The 22431-nt window shown below is 35.7% G+C and overlaps 1 protein-coding gene across 1 annotated transcript in view; it reads left to right on the forward strand.

Moving 5' to 3' along the window:
• LOC150085155 (uncharacterized) overlaps nt 1-22431 on the forward strand; it is a 66611-nt gene that overhangs the window by 28127 nt on the left and 16053 nt on the right. Inside the window, exons 5-6 of the mRNA XM_090373850.1 lie at nt 5093-5197; nt 13854-13946. Of these exons, the coding sequence (XP_090229976.1) occupies nt 5093-5197; nt 13854-13946 (198 nt within the window). The remainder of the gene's footprint in view (nt 1-5092; nt 5198-13853; nt 13947-22431) is intronic.

Below are 22431 nucleotides of genomic sequence, written 5' to 3' on the forward strand. Positions count from 1 at the left end.
GATATACTGGCGAAAGACTCAGCTAATGCGTTTGCTATTTCTTTTGGATCAGACAATTCTTGCCCTTTCCAGTTCAGGATTGAGGCTGGAGACTGCACAAATTTACCGTTAAGTGCTTGAATTTTCTTCCAGACGAGTCTGCTGTCCGTATCCTTGTTTATGGTGGAAGCAAAGTCTATCCAGGCATCTTTCTTTGCTTTTCTTCTTTTTTGGCGGAAATTGGCCTTGAGTTTTTTAAAGTTAATAAAATTAGCAGTTGTAGGAAAGTTTCTAAACAGATTCCAAGCTCGATTTTTTGTCTGTTTAGCATGTGTGCATTCCTGATTCCACCAGTAATGTCTCTGTCTGCGTTTCCCAGGTAAAGATTTTGGTATTTCAGAATTTGCAGCTTGTAATATTTGATTTGTTATATGATCGTTGACACTATCTATGGGCTGAGACTGGACTATCTCATCATCAAACTGGATTAGGGAGGAAAAATTATGCTAGTTTGCCCTATAGAATTTCCACGTGGATTGCTGCAATGGAGATAAGTTTACTTGTGTTTGAATACTGCAAAGAATCGGTAAGTGATCACTGTTTAGCGGGTTATCGAGAACTGACCACCCCATATTGGTATAAATGGAGGGAGAGCAGATTGAAAGGTCTATTGCAGTCATGGATCCTGTAGTAAAATGGACATATGTGGGTTCACCAGTGTTTAACAGAGTAAGGTTATGAGTATCAAGCAGCAATTCAGCAATTCTATTATTTTACACCTTTTGTCAATTTTTGGCGATCCCCATAGAGGATGATGAGCATTAAAGTCACCCAGTAAGCAGAAAGGAGATGGCAGCTGATCTACTAGCTTTTCTAAATCATCTGAGGAGAAAGCAAAATTAGGAGGGAGATATATAGAGGCTATTGTAATGGTGATACCAATTTCAATGCGCACTGCCACTATTTCAAAAGGAGTCTGAAGGGATACATGCTTGGATGGAATGTTATTTCTGACAATGATAGCCACCCCTCCATGAGCTGGCGTGTCAATGCTCCTATCTCGTCTAAAGATGGTATAAATTTTGACGGAAGGGCACACTCGTGAATTTAGAAGAGTTTCCTGTAAGGCTATGCCAGCTGGTTCATACCGATCGATTAGATCCTGCAAATCATCTTTTGAATTTCAAAATCCTCTGCAATTCCACTGAAGGATTTTTTCCATTATGTGATTTTTTGTGTTGTTTTCGATTCTGACTGTTTTTTAGTTGCAGCTTGCTTGTATCGATCAATTTTTGCTTTGTCTTTCCTAGGAAAAACGGGTCGGGTCACATCCATCTCATCACTTGCATGTAGTTCTAAAATTGTATCTTCTGCTTCGTGATATTCATCAATGTCCATTCAGGTGGTGGATGTTTGCGGTTTTTTGGTTTCTATTACTTTTGGTTTTATTGTTGAGGAGGCCTCCGTTGGTATGGTGATTGGGGTATTATTGGACTGTTCACTTGTTTTTTGTGCAGGAGACTGTTTTGAAACAGAAAGCAACGAACGTGCCCAGTTCACAATTGATATATTTGGAGGAATCGATACTTCAGTTTGGATCCCTACAGACTGTGAAGGTTGAGTTGCTGCGGCATATGTTTGCTTTATCTCTGTTTTGATTATCTGTCTTCTTGCCTCTGAGTATGTCACTTTGTTCTCTACTTTATATTTTTGAATTTTTTTTCCTTGCTTCCATAATTCACATGTTTTTGAGAAAGCTGGGTGGTTACCCTCACAATTTGACAATGCGGAGTGGTAGTGGCACAATCAGATTGGTTATGGTCTTTTGACCCGCAGATGGGACATACTGCCTCACCTCGACAGGCAGTCTGGGAGTGTCCATATTTTTGGCATTTGTAGCACCTGATGGGATTCGGAATGTATGGTCGGACACGGCAATGCAGGTAGCCTGCTTTCACAGATGTTGGCAAGTTAGGAGTGCTAAAGGTAAGAATTATGCTTTTGTTGGAACGAGTGTACCGTCTTTTCGGGTCAAGATTCTCCTTGCTTGGATGACTTTTTGATCGTGTAATTCTTGGACAATTTCCTCCTCTGGTACAAGTAATAAGTCCCATTCTGTTATTACTCCCTTTGAGGAGTTTAAGGTGGCATGGGGAGTAACTTTTATTTGGTGTCCTCCAAAAGTTGTGAGCTTTAATAGCTTTACAGAATGTTGAGGTTGAGTTGTTTCTATTAGAAGATCACCTGATTGAAGTCGCCTTACTGATTTAGGTGAACCAGCAGCAGACTCAATGCATTTCTGCACTAGAAAAGGTGATAATTTGCTCAGAGGCTGATCTGATAGAGAGTGCGAGATGAGGAAGGCTGGTATCTCCTCTTTAGGTGTTGTTTTCAAACTCTTTGCTTGAGAATAGTCATTTTCATTGTCACTTTTATTTGCTAGTCTTGAGCTCGATGGCTCTAAAGGTGGAAATGAACTGTTTTCTATCTTTGCTCCTTTCAGCCCTGGGAGAGTGGATTTCTTCTCCCAGGTTACCGGCCCCACCACGGGGAGGCAGGAGCAGTGCCGCCAGAGTGACCAAGCGGTATAAGGGTTAGTACGTTAGTTTAAAAAGAAAAAAGAAAGGTGGATTTCCTTTCTTAAAACTTGCTTACAATTTGTAAGACTAAGTTATTAATTAAAGACAATGTAAAAAACTTTTTAAACTAAATAAGAACTTTGGCTCTGAGTAAACGCTCTATGAATCACTCTGAAATTCGCTTGATCACTATAATGCTTGGCACCCGGGGCCTAGAATAGTCAGAATGTAGCAGGTTGAGGCATGGATGGACTGAAGTTGTGACCAGAAAGCTCAACTACCATCTTTACAAGAAGCAAGTTTCCTACTCTTAGGTCCTCTGTGACAGTATAGTAGTTGGAGAAGTTGGGAGGAATTTGAGTCTTGTTATAGGCCGGAGGAACTTACAAAGTCCTCTTCAGTCAGACTGTGGTTAGCTGATCTCAGAAATATTGATAATTATGTTTTCAATAGAGATTGTGGGGTTTACCACTTCAGGTAGAGATTGTGGGGTTTACCACTGCAAATTATTTCAGGTTTTTCAGACTCTTAAACCCACCCAATATACAGATCAATTTGTGAATACATGCTAGTATGAACATAAAATACAATGGCACAGTGTGACCTGAGTTGCTTATGTGCTTAAAAAGCTAACAACTTATTCTTACCCTTATCCTGTTCAATCAAGTTTAAATTTATTAATAATTTTTTTACAAATGTTGTGAACTGTAACATAAGCTGAAAGAAACTGGAGATTTGGATGCTAGCCAATTGTAATATTTCTGTTTTCTTATCTCAATCAACCTTAAAAACCTTGGAAAACCAAGGTTAAAGAAGGACAAGAATCACTATTATGATCTGTGTGCAAATATTAGGCCATAAGGTTTAAAACAGTAGTTCAACAAAGGAAAAAAGGATTAGAAATCATGCAGATTATCACATTTCACACACTTATAAAGCCAAATGACTGAGGCTGAGAGTGGACATGGGAGGGAAGCTCTATTGCAGAATAACAGAAAATATCAATTCTCTGAAAGAGTGTCTCCCATACTATCAGGAAGAAAAAAAATTAAATTCAGATTGACTAGTCTAGAGCAGGGATTCTCAACGGGGGCGAAAATTGGTTTTCAGGGGGCGAAAAAAAATCATGGGTATTACAATGGTTTGTAGCCCTCAAGTTCAACCCTACATGACAACTGATTTTTGGTGACGAGACAATCACCAAGTTGTGATCTGAAGTGCTTATGCTTCCAAAATAAGCCGGTCTCATCAGCATTAAACACTTGACTTGCTAGTCAAGTGTTTAATGCTGATGAGATAGCCCTCAGTTGCAATAACATCCTTGAAAGTTTTCAGATACAAAGAAGCTTCCATATCTGCACTGGCTGCTTCACCAATTAATTTTAGTTTGTGAAGACTTGGACGTTTTTTAAAATTTTCAAACCAACCCTTACTCACCTGAAAGATGTCTGCATTGGATGGACCGGCTTCTTCTTCTTCTTCTTGTAAGCGATTAAAAATTTGCAGAGCTTTGGAGCAAATAATATCTAACTAAGAGACATTCTCTTTTGATTAAGATCTTCTATCCAGAAAGAAAGAAAGTCATTTTTAAGTTTTCTCTATTAATGGATTTCTCACTTTTGTAGTGCTTTTTGCAGCCAATGATGTGAAACAGATAACTGAACTGTTAATTTTCTCAGCATTTTCCCTAATTCTTCAAATGCTAGATTCATTTATGTTGTATTTCTTTGCCATTTTCTAACTCCTTAACAATGTTAATTTTTCCTCTAAATTTAAAATTTTTGTTTTTGTAAAAATTGAAACCCTGAAAACAGCCTTTCTTCATTTTAGGCATTAATTAAACACACTTTATATAGACAAGAAATATTAAATCAGCAAAAGCAAATCTTACCGATTACAGCACTTTACTTTGCGCAAATCAGAAAAATATTCTGTCTGAACAGCTAACGTAGGATAACTGATGAAGAGGGTTCCTGAATGAGGAAGTTGTTTCAAAAATAACGTGAAAAACACACCACTGTTTATTGCTACGTTTGGTTATAAGAATCAGTTTTGAATGCCTTTGTGATATTTTTCTAAAGCACATTTTTGTAAGTTACAACCATAAAACAATAAAAATAATTTGCAATTTCCAGTTTATTGGGCTTTTCTGTTAGTGCAAACTAATTATAAATGGGTAGTAAAATCAATCTTATTGCATTTGCAATAATACTGACAGCTGGAATTCTGTGGGATTCTACATTATTACGGTGAAACCATAATAATGTAGAATCCCACATTATTTCTCCTTCAATGAAATCTGCTCTTCCTATTTTTGAAGCTTTGTAAACAAAAATCGCGCAGGTAACGAAACTCGCCATGCAATCTAAAATCTAAAATTTTGGTATAAATACCTGACACGCAGTAGCAAAACCATGCAATAAAAAACCACTCAAATCAAGGGATGACTGTATTATATTTGCTTAAATAAGAATTCAGTGCTGGAACTTTTGTTTGACCCTACGTTGTATATCTTATAAATTTCTTTTTTGTAGCAGACAGAGAGTAGTAAATCAAAAACAGAAAATCCATTATTAAAAAGTCCTGAGCAAGTCATAAAAGAAGTAGAGCCAATAAAACAAAAAAAGGAATTAGATGAGGTAAGTGACAGGAGAAACTTTTATTTCACTGATTTAGTGATATTTTGTTTAATAAAGTAATAAATGAGGGATAATAAAAACAAATACATAAGTCATCACCTTAGAGGGAAAAACTGTCACTGTAGTAAAAAATGATGCATGCCTATTGCATTTGTTTTTACTAAAATGTAACTGAGAATGACCCTTCAATAATTAAGAAATGTATATTGCCAATTAAAGGCGTAAAAAAAAGTCTTTAGTGCAACAGTTCTTAAACTTTAATGATATAGGGACCCCCCACCCTCTGGCTTGAAAACGTTTTTGTGGACCTTTATCTTATTAATTTATTTTTATTTATTTATTTTTACGTGGTGTTCTAAATAGATATGGTATGAAATTTATTAAAAATCCATTGAATACAACACAGATGTTAAAAAAATTACCAGATTGCTATTTGCCTGTATTTAATAAGCCATTTGTTTGAATGGATCAACAAATGTTTATAAAACAGCCAAATATAAAATTTTATGAAACTGTTCACTAGGAGTAGGTGTTACATGGAGATCCTCGGTGGACATGCTAAAGTTATTAAGTGCCTGTGCACTTAAGAGCATATCTAAAAAAGTAATAGTATCACTTCCTGTTCTTCCCCAAAATGAAACTCGGGCATAAGATACACTTAAATAGGGTGCAGGAACATTTGCTGAAGCTATCAAGGCAGTGGTGGGCTGGAAAACTACTAGCTTGTTTGGGGGGATACACAGACTAATAGATTAACAGTAGCCACAGGCAGGAGTGAAAGTGATTCTTGCACTGCTTCTATTGGAACATGCAGCAAACCTGAAAGCAGGGTGCAGGGGATTTCAAGGTCTACTGTGGTCATCGTGCAACAAGGAAATACATAGTGGTGTTATGGTAACTAAGAGTGAGAACAGGTTCGGTTATACTTGCATATATACCAATGCTAGGAACATAGTAAATAAATTTGAAGTGCTGCTCAAGTCATCAAATGCAGACATTGTTAAGGATATCAAAGATATGGTGTCACTCAGATATAAGGGATTCAGAATTTAAATATGGGGAGTACAATGTATACAGACAGAACAGGAAGGGGGGAGGGTTATGCCCTTGGCACACAAAAAACACATAAAATCTAAAGCAGTGCATCCAGTTGACATGGGTGGCCAGTGCAATATTGAATTAGTTCCGTGTGACGTAAGCAGTGGGAAAACAAAAATGGGGGTACAAATGTGTTATAGACTGAATTATTGTGATGAGTGTAATGAACAACTGTATTGAGAAATAGAGTGGGCTAGTAAATCAGAATGTCCCACAATGGGGGATTTTAACTTTCCAGATATTAACTGGAATTTGTTGGTTGGACACTCACACCCTACAGTGACTTTTGTCGATTTCTTGGATGACGTTTTTCTACAGCAGCAGCAGCATATTAGAGAGGCAACGAGTGAGAGAAATCTTCTTGATCTGGTTTTCAGCAGTGATCCTTCATGCATTAAGAATCTGCATATAAAAGAACCACTAGGTGGCAGTGATCACAGTGTATTGATGTGGGATTTACTTAAAGATGTAACTACCATCAAGGGTAAAGGGAAGAGTTTTTGCTTTCATAAAGGAGACTACAGTGGTTCAGACAGTTTTTAAACTCTGTACAGTGGGACTAAGAAATACTGTTCAAGGCTTAGATCTAAATGGATGTCAGATTTTTGAGATGTGGGGGAGAACAAAATGCATGGGATGCATATACATTATAATGTGATACAGAGGCCTATGGTAGATATAAACTAGTCTACAATCAAGTCACAAAGGAGCTTTGGCAACCCAAGGCAGATTATGAGAAATCTCTAGCAAAGAAACAGAAAAGTAGCAGTGACTTCTTTGCTTATATTAACAGTGGAAGGAAGGGGTTGAATTATGTTGGGCCTGCTTTGGTTACTGACTGGCTGAATAGGTATTTTGCATCTACATTCACACAGGAATTCTTTAGGGAGGCAGATGCCAGAAGTTTATCAAGCTCTAAAAGGGAGCCGAATGATTTTCTGATAACTGAGAGGAAAGTGGAAGGGAAATTAGCATTAGCAAATGATTTAAGAAAGCAAGTTTATGTGGCATTGGCCGAAAAAAAGAAAACAATACCCAATTTCACCTATCCATTCCCTCCAATAGTTTGTCTAGTTCTTCCTTAAATTTTTTAAGCTCTCAGCTTCCACAATAACTGATGGAAGATAGCAGAGGTGGACTGGCCATAAGACTTACTGGGGAAATCCTGGTGGGCCAGAGGCTGGTGTGATTTTCACTATTACACTCTGACCTCCAATACATTCTATTTTTCTTTCTGGTAAGAATTTTTGACCCAGTCTGCCTCTGGAAGTTTGTTCCAGCAATCAACCACCTGCTGGCTAAGGGAAAACTTCCATACATGTATTCTGCAACTGTCCTTTCTCAATTTGAATTTGTGCGTAAAAGAATGGAAAAGGAAAAAATAACTTACATTGTAGAGGCATGTGAGGAAACAGTGGCAACACAAGTTATTTTTTCCATTCTTTTACATGTTTTCTACTTTTAGAACTTTCTAGAATAATTTAAATTTTATTTACAAGTGCCACTATTGTTTAGTTTTATATCTGTATTTCACTTTTTCTTCAAACTGTTGTTTGTGACTTTGCCTATCTCAAATCTGCTCTCTTTTAAGATTGCTTGCTTTTAATTGTGTTTTCAAATCTGTTTACCTTTACTTGGAGTAGACTAATTTCTGTTATCAATTTCAGTTTTTAATTTCTTGTATTTGCAGTGTCAGTTGTAAAGTTCACAAGCCATTTTCAAAAACTCCCCTTTTAATCCTTGTAAAAAAATTTAATTTTGTTTACGAAATTTTATTTTCATTTTCATTTATTTTGGTAACAAAATTTTATTCTAATTTTTATTTATTTTTATGCTTTTTACCCTTTGGCTTGTGGTTCACATCAGAAATGAAGATGTGTTGCTATTTTGCTTGCAATCCTGCCTGTTGACACCTGATGAAATGCCGTTTTGTAAGTTGTGTGGCAACATCCCTATTTTGTCAATTTTGTAATTATGTTATTAATTTTATAAATAAAAACAGAAAAAGAAAAAGATTGAAAATTAGTATAGTGAACATCAGAGGGTACAATGCATTGTACCCTCTGATGTTCACTATACGTTACCCACCACATATTGCTTGTAATAATTTAAATAAAAATAAAAGTAAATAAAACAGGTGCCAGTGGCATGGCAAACCAGTAGAACAAAAAATAAAAATAAATCAATACATAGTAAAGTAAAAAGGTTCAGGGTGTATAATATATATATATATATATATATTTGAATAATGAAATATAGTTGAAAATGGTAATAAAAGAAATAAAGCAATCATCAGAGGCAGCAAAATGCATATTCCTCTACATGATGCCTAAAATATAACTAAAAATAAATTAAAATAAAAACTAAACCAACCAGTAGCTTGGCAAAACTGTAGAGCGAAAATAATAAATTAAACAAAATAATTAATTCTTCAAACAGGCCTCTGAGGTTGGGTATGTTCATATTGTAGTTTTAAATGTTTTTCACCAACCTTATGTAGAAATAAAACACAAAGAAAACGAAAACTGGAATCTTGATAACTATGTATTTATAATAAGTTATATTTGTCTGTATTTACAATAAATTATATTAACTTTACAACTAAAATATATGAAATATACATATAAAATATACATTAAAATATACTGGGTTAAGAACAATAAAATACATTAAAATATACTAAATTAAAATCGATAAAACCAAAGCTTTCGATGGCTCCTGCCTTCTTCTTCAGCGGTATTATAATTATATAATATATATATATATATAATTTATATATATATATATAATTTATTGTAAATACAGACAAATATAACTTATTATAAATACATAGTTATCAAGATTCCAGTTTTCGTTTTCTTTGTGTTTTATTTCTACATAAGGTTGGTGAAAAACATTTAAAACTACAATATAAAATAATTAAATCAACAGGGAAGGTAACAAGACTAAAAATTGTAGCAGAAATTCTCTAAAATAATTTAGAAAATCCAATTAATAATCATAAATTTTAGTGCCAATTACATAAAAATTTAATGCACCCTCCTAGTAGGGTACCAGGTCCAAATAGTGTGAAATTGACAAATAGAGTCATAAACTAACTACAATAAAATAAAACCAAATTAACAAAAGTAGACTGACCATTATGCCCCATATCGACATGAACCACAAGGCCAATAACTGTAGAGCATGGCAAAACTGTAGAGCGAAAATAATAAATTAAACAAAATAATTAAATCAACAGGGAATGTAACAAGACTAAAAATTGTAGCAGAAACTCTCCAAAATAATTTAGAAAATCCAATTAATAATCATAAATTTTAGTGCCAATTACATAAAAATTTAATGCACCCTCCTAGTAGGGTACCAGGTCCAAATAGCCTGAAATATCACAAATAGAGTCATAAACTAACTACAATAAAATAAAACCAAATTAACAAAAGTAGACTGACCATTATGCCCCATATCAACAGAGAACCACAAGGCCAGTAATGGTCAGGGAATTGCTGAATTTTTATGTAATTGGCACTAAAATTTAATTGTCATTTATGATTATTAATTGGATTTTCTAAATTATTTTGGAGAGTTTCTACTACCTTCGCTGTTGATTTAATTATTCTGTTTAATTATTATTTTTGCTCTACAGTTTCGCCATGCTACTGGCATTAGTTTTTATTTTAAATTTATTTATAGTTATATTTTAGGCATCATGTAGAGGAATATGTATTTTGCTACCTCTGATGATTGCTTTATTTCTTTTAAATTCTTTTACTACCATTTTCAACTATTTTCTTTCACTACCTTTTTTCAACTATATTTCATTATTCAAATATATGTACAGGAACTCCCCGACTTACGTAATACTCGACTTATGCAAATTCGACTTTATGTAAGATTTTTCCCAAATGAGGAGCCAAGCTGCTTCATCACCAGAGGCAATGGCATTTTGTGAAATTGCATCAGCAATAGTGAGGTTTGAGAAAATGGATCCTGACAGCGAACGATTCTTAAAAGCTAACAGAGGGGCGAATGATATGCTTGCTTGCTGCAAAGAAGTCTACGATGAAAAGAAAAGAGCCACCATCCAGTCATCCATTAATATGTTTTTTCGTAAGGTTGAGTGGCCGACCCCTTCTAAATCTCCAGAGCCCTTAACCTTTGCAGCGGCGTACTTATCAGCTTAAGACGTTAATTCTAGCAATGATGCTTGAGAGGTAAAACTTACTGACATTATGCCTGTCTCTTCTTTTTTTTTATAATTTTGAAATTTTTTAAATTGCATGCTTTCGTAATTTTTCCTGCACATCAGATAAAAAATTGAATGAATATAATAAATAATTCTATTTATATGTTTGTCAAACATTTCTTTTTTGATTCAATCAATTCAGTGAGCACAGTTGCAAGTGCTGCACAAGCATAGGGGAAATTCTGACTTACATAAAATCCGACTTACGTAGAGCTCCGTGGAATGCAACCCTTACTTTAATTGGGGAGTGGCTGTATATCACATGGTAGTAGTGGGTTTGATTTGCTAATGCTGTGCCCATACCAGCATCTATAGTTCTTTATCTGTCTCTAAAATCTGGTTAAACTTACATTGTGTCAGTGGTATGGCTTTGCTCTGGAGTGCTAGTCTGTTCTATATTTTTATTTTTCCCTACATAAGGACTACCATTATTCAAATCTTCTGCATTGGTGGTGCGATCCAGGGATCGAACAGATGGTGGACTGATCCTTTGATCGGTTTGCCGTTGCAACGATTTGTGTAACGATTGAAATGCAGTGATTCCCTGACCATTATTGGCTTTGTTGTCCTCTGTCGGTATAGGGCATAATGGTCAGTCTATTTTTGTTAATTTGGTTTTATTTTATTGTAGTTAGTTTATGACTCTATTTGTGATATTTCATGCTATTTGGACCTGGTACCTTACTATGAGGGCGCATTAAATTTTTATGTAATTGGCACTAAAATTTAATTGACTTTTATGATTGTTAATTGGATTTTCTAAATTATTTTGGAGAGTTTCTGCTACAATTTTTAGTCGTGTTGCCTTCCCTGTTGATTTAATTATTTTGTTTAATTTATTATTTTTGCTCTACAGTTTTGCCATGTACTGGCATTAGTTTTTATTTTAAATTTTCAAATGTTTTTATTAAAATATTTTCTGTTGTGTGTAAAATCCAAAAAAACAAATAATGTTTAAGAATTTTCTAGACTATTTGAGAATATTTCAGAAAGGTGTAGAAGATTCCTGAATATTGTAGAAAATTCCTGAAATTGGTAGAACATTGTCAATGATTCTACAATATACTAGAAAGTGGGAGTATTGTTTCAATTTTATGGAAGATTGTAGGCGATTATAAAGTTTTGCAATAATATAAATTGAGGAGTAAGCTGTAACTTATAAAATCAAACACCCATCATTCAGAAAGAGTGTTTGTTGTATGTTTTGTGTTTCGTGATAAACATGGTAAGAAAATACAAACTGAGTGTTGAAAAAAGAAGTTCTTTTATACCTTTGTACAAAGAAAGTTATTCCATGAGAAAGAAGTATTGGTAAAAATTTAGGTTTTTTACTTAAAGGAGTATAAACTACCATTCAATGAATCAAGGAGATTAGCAGTTTAAAGGACGAACCATGATCAGGATGATTGTGCATAATAACAGAATCACAAGAAGACCATAACGCTGATTTCTAAATGCAGTCGATGACCTACTGTACCTGAAATCTGAGCTGAGTTCAGTAGGAACAAAGAAACACTCCTGTCTACATCCACCATAAAACTTTGTCTTAAATACACAGGACTTCACGGTCGTGTGCAGTATGAAACCCCTTAATTAAAACAGGAAAATCCAAAGAAATGGTTGGCTTGGGCTAAGAGCCATCAGCAGTGGACAATTAAAGAGTGGAAAAAATGTACTGTGGGCAGATGAATCCAAATTTGAAATTTTTTTTACAGGCATAGAGTTTATGTGAGCCAATCAACTGAATTGAAAATGTGCCACAATGTTTAGTGTCTACAATCAAGAAGACTGGTGCAGTCTTCTTGATCGTAGTCTTGATTGCAGTGCAGTCTTCCTGCAGTTCCATCATGAGTTGGGTTGCTTCTGTTTTTCTGGATTTGAGTGACATCCTGAGAATTAATTTTAAGAAAATAAGGCTATAAAAACATTCTTGAGCATACTGAAATATTCTTTGGACTTTGACTTTGTAGAAGTAATTTTATGTTACAATAAGACAATGACCTGAAGCACAGCTCTAAGCTTTGCAGGCACTTTCTAGCAAGCAAAGAACAGGAGGTGGTATTGCCAATTATGATGTGGTCACCCCAATTACCTGATTTAATGCCAATAGAACTTTTATGAGAATCTATACTGCCAAGTCCATGCTGCACATCTTCACAAAATTTATGGGAAACCACACAGATTGTTTGGAATAATGTTAGTCAAGACACTATTATTATTATTATTAGTATTAGTATTAGTAATGGCCGCATGGTGCAAGAAAGCCTATGGCTTATGCTGCACCAGCCAAAAAAAAAACCCGAATAAAACAATGATAAAATAAAAAATGAATAATAATAATTAATAAAAGAAAAGGAAATTAAACCTATCATCCTATGCGCTTCCCTGACCCGAAGGTACTATCCAGATGACCTTTGAATTTCCCCAAACTGTCAGCCTCTACCACCCATGTAGGCAACTTATTCCAGTAATTTATAACTCGCTGGCTAAAATAAAACTTCCTGCAGTCCAATCTAAACATTTCCCCCCCCCCAACTTGAATTTATGTCCCCTAGTTCTAGCATCATTTATAATCTTGAAAATTTCATCCTCATTCATTTTACTGATGCCTCTCAGAGCCTTAAACACCTCGATCAAATCTCCTCTAAGGTGTCTAGTTTCGAAACTCTGCAACCCACATATTCGAAGTCTTTCTTCATAAGGATGCCCTTTTGCCGGTCTCACCAGGCGAGTTACCCATCTTTGCACCCTTTCAAGAAGCTCGATGTCTTTCTTTAGGGTGCGGTCTCCATACTTGAACACAGTATTCCAAGTGTGGTCTAACAAAAGCCTTTTATAATGGGATTATCACATCCCTATCTCTACTTGCAAAAGTTCGATAGATCATCGATAGGACACCGTGGGCCTTCCTAGCAACCTGTTATAAAAATAATCACCAGAATTCCACATCTGTGTTAAGGCAGTGATAAAATCTCGTAGAGGATGTGTCAATGAAAAATCAGTATTATTGATAATGTTAATCATTTCTGTATTTTTTTGCTGTAAATTTTTCAGTGGTTAATAAAAATATTAAAATACTCTGTAGTATGTTTTTATATTAAACCTTACATTGGCAGCTTATTTCAAACAAATTAACTGAAACTTATAATTTTCGAATCACACCATATGTTTTCTGTGGTGTGATTCCAAAATTTTGGACAGGCGTGTATATATGATATAAATTTGACTCTTTCTGAAAGAAACACCAGGTAATCTTGAAGATTATTATAGATAGAGTCTTCCTTAAAACTTTTCATAACTGTTTCTGTATTGTAGGTGCAAAGCAAAAGTAACTCTACATTCAGTCCCACCATGAAATACAAACAGAAAGAGAAAAGCTTTAAAAGTCCTGCAAACAACATGCATAAGGTAGGTAATTTTTTAAAATAAAGATTATTGAGCTTAATGCATATATTTGAACAAGCGTAAATAGGATGTTCACATCCAGTTGCAGTCAGATTAGATAGGTTTACAGATTCTGCTTTATGATATGGTTAGGTAAAACCTGTTGAACCTATTTCCACTTAAAATCATAAGTTTAAGGAAAATTATTTAGTCTTACAATATCATAAACATAAAACCATCTTGTCCAATAAATATAAATACCCATACATATTTATTGCACATTAACATTCAAAAGATAAGTTTGTAGTACAGTAAAACCTGATTGATTTGAAGTTCAAGAAACCAAAATACATCGATTTTGATTTAAATGGGTTCAAAGTATCTATACAAGTTCAGAATATTGTTGGCATTAATTAATCAAGGGAAATTTTTAGTCAGATACCCTCACTAACCTTTTGTAGTCCAACATTATGACAGACTTGACATCATAAAATTCAGCTTCCCATCCAATGTATTGGCTGCATTGGTTGGTGTTGCTGATTATGAAATTTGTTTCCCTGCTCTGCTGGCATAATTATTGTACTGACATATATTCATACTTCATTTAAACTGGATTGAATTTCTGGGATTGATGCTACAGTGTGTGGCTGCATATTTACAAAACTCTTCATAGCAGGTTAATTTTTGAATAATTTTGAGTGTTTTATTTTTATTTGAAGATATTAAACTGTAGTAAATATATAGTGTGAATTTCTATAATAACATGGGTTAGTTTATTTTTGTATTTAGATAAGTATTTGGAAAGCTACAGCTTAATATTCAGATAGCCTTTGCTATCAATATTTTGGCATGAACTTCGTAACTTTCATTTGGATAGCTTAAATTTAATTTTACTAGTGGTTTAAAGTTTTTTCAGCAGTATAATTTCTGTAATACTTTGTCAATTTAAATTCTGTGGTATGTTGTAAGTTTAAATTTGTAAAGTATTTTGAAAACTACAGCTTAATATTCAGATAGCCTTTTTTATTGATATTTTGGCAGGAACTTTGTAACTTTCGTTCAGTGGCTTAAGTTTAACTTCTTTAGCAGTTTTAACAGTTTAATTTCTGCAATATTTTTTTAACATAACTTCTGTAATTTATTATAAATTTAAATTTCTTAAGTTTTGTAAATTTCAAATTTTACTTAAATAATGGTTGCTACAAGATGCACTTACAATATAAAGTCCAAGGACAATGGGCCTCAGGCGAAAATGCCTGCAGGCATTTCAAGTGTGAGTTACAACTTAGTCATTTGTATAGCCTGTTCCACATATTCTAAATGGTAGACAGACCTAGCTCAACTGATGATTGTTTTCTTTGCAACTGATGTGAGAAATGTCTTGATCTCAAATTAGAACTTGATGTGTTATGAGAAGAATTTGAGTCCCTGAAGAAAAGAGCTTGCCTTATTAACAAATGTAACTGACAGCTCATCAGGGACTCAAATATCTCATGACCTGCCAGTTGATGCACCCTTGATTCAGGTCCCACAAAAGAATAGTCAAGTGCAGACTGCTCTGGTCGAAAGTGATATAGTTTTATTGGGAGACTCTGTTGTTAAGGTAACAGGTAACATTTTTTTGTAATAAAGAAAGGTGGTCCAGAATCAGAATGTGTTTGTCAGGAGAAACAATTGATTATGTCACCAACAGATTGTCAGATTGTAAGAGAGGTAAAGAGAGCATTATTGATGTGTAAACATCTTTGGTGGCACCTACTAAATTTCGGATGGTAGTAAAATCAATTTGTCATGATTTTGTGACGTGGAAATGATGCCATTTAACGTCATTTCTGTTTCATAACAAAAAAAATGAAGTCGGGACAGGAGATCGCACAAAAGGATCATGGGACTAATGGGGAATCATAGGAATAAAGTTACTAACAGAAATGACGTCATTTCATTAACGATTAGTAATGATGGAACAATTAGTAACCTTAATGGAAATGACATAATTTCTGTTAAGGTTACTAATCTTCGCATTTCTTTTAGGTATTTTGATTCGTATATCTTGATTACGAAATAAGAGCTTTTGTATTGTAAATATTTTATTTACACAAATTCACAAATTTCCATAATTTCAGCTGGAAGACAAGAAACATATACTTGCGACTGCAACATATCTAAAAATCTCTTAAAAACAGCATCGATTGATGTACCCATTCTTGTAGTTGAGATTGAGGGATTAGTGTTCATTCTGAGATCGAACATTTCTTGCAGGAAAGTAATTAACAGTTTACTTTCTTCCAGTTCGAAGTTCATGTTGAAATCGCCACTTGTGATCATGGGTATTTTATGTAAATCTTTCTAATATATAGGTTAGTGCAAATGCATCGTTTTAACATAGCTATCTACCAAAGTAGTCAAATTAATTAAATTGGCATCGTTTTGGTTATATCTCATATTGTGACTGCCTTCACAACGAGTTGCCATGGTATTGTACTACCTCGAATAAATAACACTTCACCAGTGGAGAAGACTATTGTTATTTATTCTCAGCAGATACCACCACCCAGATGGCACCGTTTCAAAGCTTGTTGGCTTCTCTTTGGTAGGTGCTACGAGGTCATTCTACCTCGTAGCATGAAGCCTTTGCCCTTAAATACTTTATAGTCTATATCACTATGCACCATCAGACATCGCTCATATTGTGAAGTTATACTTCATAACTGGGTTGTCACTATTGCAACACCAGGGTACCTGCCCACCCACCGAAGAGAAGCTAAGAAGCTTTGAAACAGTGCCGTCTGGGTGGTGGTGGTGGTGTCCACTGAGAATAAATAACAATAGTCTTCTCCACTGGTGAAGTGTTATTTATTTGAGGTAGTACAATACCATGGCAACTCATTGTGAAGGCAGTCACAATATGAGATATAACCAAAACGATCATCATCATCATCAGCCATTTTCAATCCACTGCAGGATGAAGGCCTCTCCAGCAACTTTGCAGTTCCTTCTGTTTTGAGCACTGGCCATCCATTTACTACCCACAAACTTATGAATTTCATCTATCCATCTCCACCTTTGTCTTCCAGGTTTTCTTCTAGCTCCTCTTGAGTACCATTCTGTTATTTTCTTAGTCCATCTGTCATCATGTCTCCGAGCTATGTGTCCTGCCCAAGAACATTTTAGTTCTTTAGTTTTGATAAGAATGTCCTTTACTTGAGTTTGCTGCCTAATCCATGTGTTTCTCTTCTTATCTAACAGTCTGATTCCCAATATAATTCGTTCCATTCTTCGCTGTGTAGTTCTCAGCTTCTCTTCCATTCTTTTGGTGAGTGCCCAAGTTTCACTTCCATAAGTCATGGTGGGGAGTATACATTGGTTCATTATTTTAAGTTTCAGACAAACTGAGATATTGCTCTTCGGTATGTGACTATATTTCCTGAATGCTATTGATCCAAAATTTATTCTTCTCTTGACTTCCAGCCATTTATCATTATTACAGCTAATAACTTGTCCCAGATAAGTATATGACTCCACCTTTTCAATTACTGCTCCTTCAATCATTATGTCCCTTTCTGTGCCATACTTGTTCATCATTACTTTTGTTTTAGCTGTATTCATCTTTAGTCCAAAATCCTTACTAACTGTGAATAGCTGATTAAGATTTTCCTCTAATTCTTTGGAGGCGCCTCCATAGCCAGGTAGGAAGGAGCAGCAGTGCGTAGCACACACTTCTTGATTAGACCGAGGTTCGAGCCCATCACCACCAAATATAGAGGAAGCAGAAAGGTCAGGGAATGACCACCGCATATTCCCCGGAGCAATATGGCCTTAGTTGCTCCTAAAAACCAAATAACAAACAACAAACAAACATCTAATTCTTTGGGATTGTGGCTTATGACCACAATGTCATCTGCAAATTATAAATGGTTTAGGTATCTCCATTCACATTGACTCCTTTCTGCGACCAGTCTAATCTTCTGAAAGCTTCCTCAAGGACAGCAGTAAACAGCTGGCGCCTCCGTAGCCAGGTGGGAAGGAGCAGCAGTGCGTAGCACACGCTTCTTGATTAGACTGAGGTTCGAGCCCGTCACCACCAAATACGGAGGATGCGGAAAGGTCAGGAATGACCACCGCATATTCCCGGAGCAATATAGCCTTAGTTGCTAATGCTCCTAAAAACTAAATAACAAACAAAAAAAAACAGTAAACAGCTTTGGAGATATTGTGTTGTCGAACTCCTTTCTCGATTTTAAATTTCCTACTGTCTTTGTCTAATCTAATAAAGGAGGTAGAGTTCTCATATATTTTCTTCAAAATCATAATACAGTCGGTCCTCGTATAACACGTGTTTGCATTACACGAATTCAATCATACACGATTTATAAATAGGGGAACGTTATCTTATATAACACGAACTGAATTCGCTTATACACGATTCGCCTTTGTGTTTACAAGAAATGGCAGTCGAATGCGGAATCACCCCAACTGAATGCAACACCATAGGAATGAAGAAGATTCTGAAAATGTATTTATGTGTTTTATATCAGTGAAGGGGAAACACATTTCACCATAATAACGTAAAAACCAACACAATTCCAGCTATCGATATAATCGCAAATGCAATTAGATGGAGTTTACTACCAGTTTATAACAGATTCCACTAGCAGAAACGCAACTGGAAATTGTTTTTATTGTTTTATGGTAGTAACCCCCAGAAATGTGCTTTAGTAAAATGTGAGGTGTTAATAGTGTATCTTGGCCTTTACGGTGTTGTTTATTCAGTTGCTACACGCGCGCAGCTTTGTTTATGTGTATCAAGCGTGCCTCCTTGTTTTGTAATTGTGCTTTATTCCCTAAAAATTAGTAAAATACTTAAAAGGTGTGAAAAGGAAGCGTCCTGGCTAAGACACTGCAGATTCAGAGAGAAAAAAAAAAAATCAATATCGATAAACAGAGGCGGACTGGATCAAAAATTCTTACCCGGGAAAATTTATAGTGGCCTCATACTACGGTTTATGGCCAAAATCACACCGGCCTCCAGCCCACCATGGTTTCCACCGTAAGGCTTATGGCCAGTCCGCTTCTGTCAATAGAGAAAAAATATGAAATTGTGAAACGCTTTGAGCGAAATGAAAGACCATGTGATATTGCACGTGCTACAGACCTAAATGAAGCAACGCCGAGAATTACAAAGAATGCAGAGAAAATAAAAACAACTTTCATAGCGGAAACAACTCAAAGTGTAATTAAAATCCATTAGATTAAGACACAAAGAATTGGAAGAGATGGAATGGCTGTCATCTTTTTGGATAGAAAATCAAACAAAAAGCAAGTTTGCTTACGATAGAAGCAAAAGCATTAGCAATATTTTATTACGACTTACGTATTATAAAATACGTAAGTATTTTATTACGACTATTTTATTTAATATAATAATTTTTTTACGAATAAAATACGTATTTTATTCGTAAAAAATACTTTTTTAGTATTAAAAAATACTAAAAATACTTTATTATAATATAATATTATTTTTTTTACGTATTTTAATCGTTATAAAATACGTAAGTATTTTATAACGATTAAATTTACCCGATTATTTATTGTGTTTGGTAATGTTTTGGTTCCAAATGTGTGTTCAATCTTGGGTGGTCGGCACCTAACCCTACTTTTCCCATAGGGCCTGTTGTTTATATTGCACGATTTTGCATTGCACGAGGATTTCTAGGAACGCAACTATCGTGCTATTACGAGGACAGACTGTATATGAGATATCTATGCCTTGTCTTTCTAGTGCCCAAAACATTGCCTTATGCTGTATGGAGTCAAATGCCTTTTCATAATCCACAAATGCCAGGCATAATGGTGTTTTATATTCATTTTTTGCTTTCTCCATTAGCTGTGATATTATGTGAAGGTGATCCATAGTTGAGAATCCTGCACTAAAGCCAGCTTGCCCTTTCGGTTGATTCACATCAAGTATTCTTTCTAATCTGTTAGTAATGACCCTTGTGAATAACTTGTAGATGTGGGATAACAAGCTAATTGGTATATAATTTCCAATTTCTGATTTATCTCCTTTCTTATGCAGCAAAACTATGATTGCATTACTCCACTGCTTAGGCATCACATCTTTTCTAATGCACTTTGTGAAGAGCCTTGCCAGTTTTTGTGTTATGTCTCTTCCTCCCAATTTTAACAACTCTACAGTAACTGATGCTATAGAGGCATTGTTAGGTGGGTCAGAAAACTGCTAGTTTTAGGAGGATACAAGGACTAATAGATTAACAGTAGCCACTGGCAGAGGTGAAAATGATTCTTGCACTGCTTCTATTGGAATGAGCAGCAGCCTGGAAAACAAGATGCAGGGTATTTCAGAGACTGCTCGGAGTCATTGCAGTACAAGTAAACACATGGGTTGTGTTAGGGTAGCTAAGAATAGGAACAGGTGCATGTATACTTGCGTGTACACCAATGCTAGGAATTTTGTAAATAAATTTGATGAATTTGAGGTATTGCTCAAAATATCAAATGCAGATATTGTTGGGATATCAGAGATGTGGTGTCACACAGATATAAGGAATGCAGAACTGGAATTTGGGGAGTACAATGTGTACAGAAAGGATAGACAGGATGGGAAGGGAGGAGGATTATACTATTAGTTAAGAAACACATAAAATCCAAGGAAGTGAAGCCAGTCGACATTGCTGGACAGTGCACTGTCGAGTCAGTTTGGTGTGACATAAGCATTGGGAGATCAAAATTGAGAGTAGGAGTGTGTTATAAGCCTAATGGCTCTGATGAGTTTAATAAGAAACTGTACAGGGCAGTAGTAGTGGGCCAGTAAATTGGAGAGTCTTATAATGGGGAATTTTAATTTTCCAGATATTGACTGGAATTTGTGGGTTTGTCACTCACACACTTCCAAGACTTTTGTGGATTTACTGGATGATTGTTTTCTACATCACCATGTTTGGGAGGCAACTAGAGGGAGTAATTAGTATTAGCATTAGTAGAGGCATTTTATGCAAGAAAGCAAGCTTATGCAGCATCAGCAAAAAAAAAAAAAAAATTAAATAAATAAATAAAAAATAACCACATCCACTTCACCCCTCAGTTCGTTCGAAATACCTGTCCAGCTGAGCCTTAAACTTATTTAGGCTATCAACTTCCACGACAAGGGATGGAAGTCTGTTCCACCAACCAACCACCAGTTGGCTAAAGGCAAATTTCCGTACGTCTATCCTACATCTATCTTTCCTCAGTTTGAATTTATGCCCTCTCAAGTGATTATTCTGAGCAAGAGGAAGAATCCCATCAGCATTGAGCATGCTCAAACCATTCAAGGCTTTATACACCTCTGTCAGATCACCTCACTGGTGCCTAGTCTCCAGACACTGTAATTTGCAAAAATTTAAGCCTTTCTTTGTAAGAGTACCCCTTTGTTCCATTCACTAATCTTGTTGCCCTTCTCTGTACTCATTCCAGCAGCTCTACATCCTTCTTGAAATGAGGTCTCCAGGCCTGTATACAATACTCTAAGTGTGGCCTGACCATTGCCTTATACAAGGGAATGATCACCTCCTTATCCCTGCTAGAAAAATTCCTATATATAATTGACAATACACCATGAGCTACTCTTGCAGCCCATCTGCACTGCTCAGAGAACTTCATATCTGCCTGCACAACCACCCCCAGGTCCCTTTCATTCTCTACCACTGACAGTGTAGTACCATAGAGTTGATACGTTGCTCTGGGGTTTCTGTTTCCCATATGTAGTACTTTACATTTGTCAATGTTAAACTTCATTTGCCACCTCTAAGCCCATCTGCTCAACCTTTCCAGATCCTTTTGCACCAGCATAGTGTCAGTAGTGTCCTTGACAACCATGCCAACCTTCGTATTGTCTGCAAACTTGGACATTAAGCTTGATATACCATCATCAATATCATTTATAAATACAGAAAACAATAATGGACGCAACACTGAACCCCGAGGAACTCCACTAATAACATTAGTCCACGTTGAGCAGTGTCCATTGATTAAAACTCTCTGTCTTCTTCCCCTCAACCACCCCTTTATCCATAGCAGCAATTTGCCTCCAGTGCCACACTGCTCCAATTTGTGCAGCAGTCTTCCATGTGCAACAGTATCAAAAGCCTTTCTAAGATCCAAGTATATAATATCAAAGTTATTCCCTGCATCCAGTTCTTTTGTGACTGCATCATAGTATCCAATCAAATTGGTCAGGCAAGACATCCCCTTAACAAAACCATGCTGTGTCCGAGCTATAACTGAACTCTTGTCTAGATGATCCTGCAGTGCTTCTTTAACCAGTGCCTCCATTAATTTTCTGGGAACATTCTGCCCAGACACAATAGGAGGGAGTATATGATGAGAGCCCTGCCGATCAATTCCGCCCTGGGAAGATTGTGCAAGGCTCAAGGGGTAGAATTTTTTTCAGCCTGGTCTGTACTTGTTAACAGGAGAGACTGCTTCTACAGGGATGAGATACACTTAAATA

This window comes from Mastigoproctus giganteus, chromosome 5 (assembly GCF_048544385.1).
Source record: "Mastigoproctus giganteus isolate SK-2022 chromosome 5, ASM4854438v1, whole genome shotgun sequence".
Classification (NCBI taxonomy): domain Eukaryota; kingdom Metazoa; phylum Arthropoda; class Arachnida; order Uropygi; family Thelyphonidae; genus Mastigoproctus; species Mastigoproctus giganteus.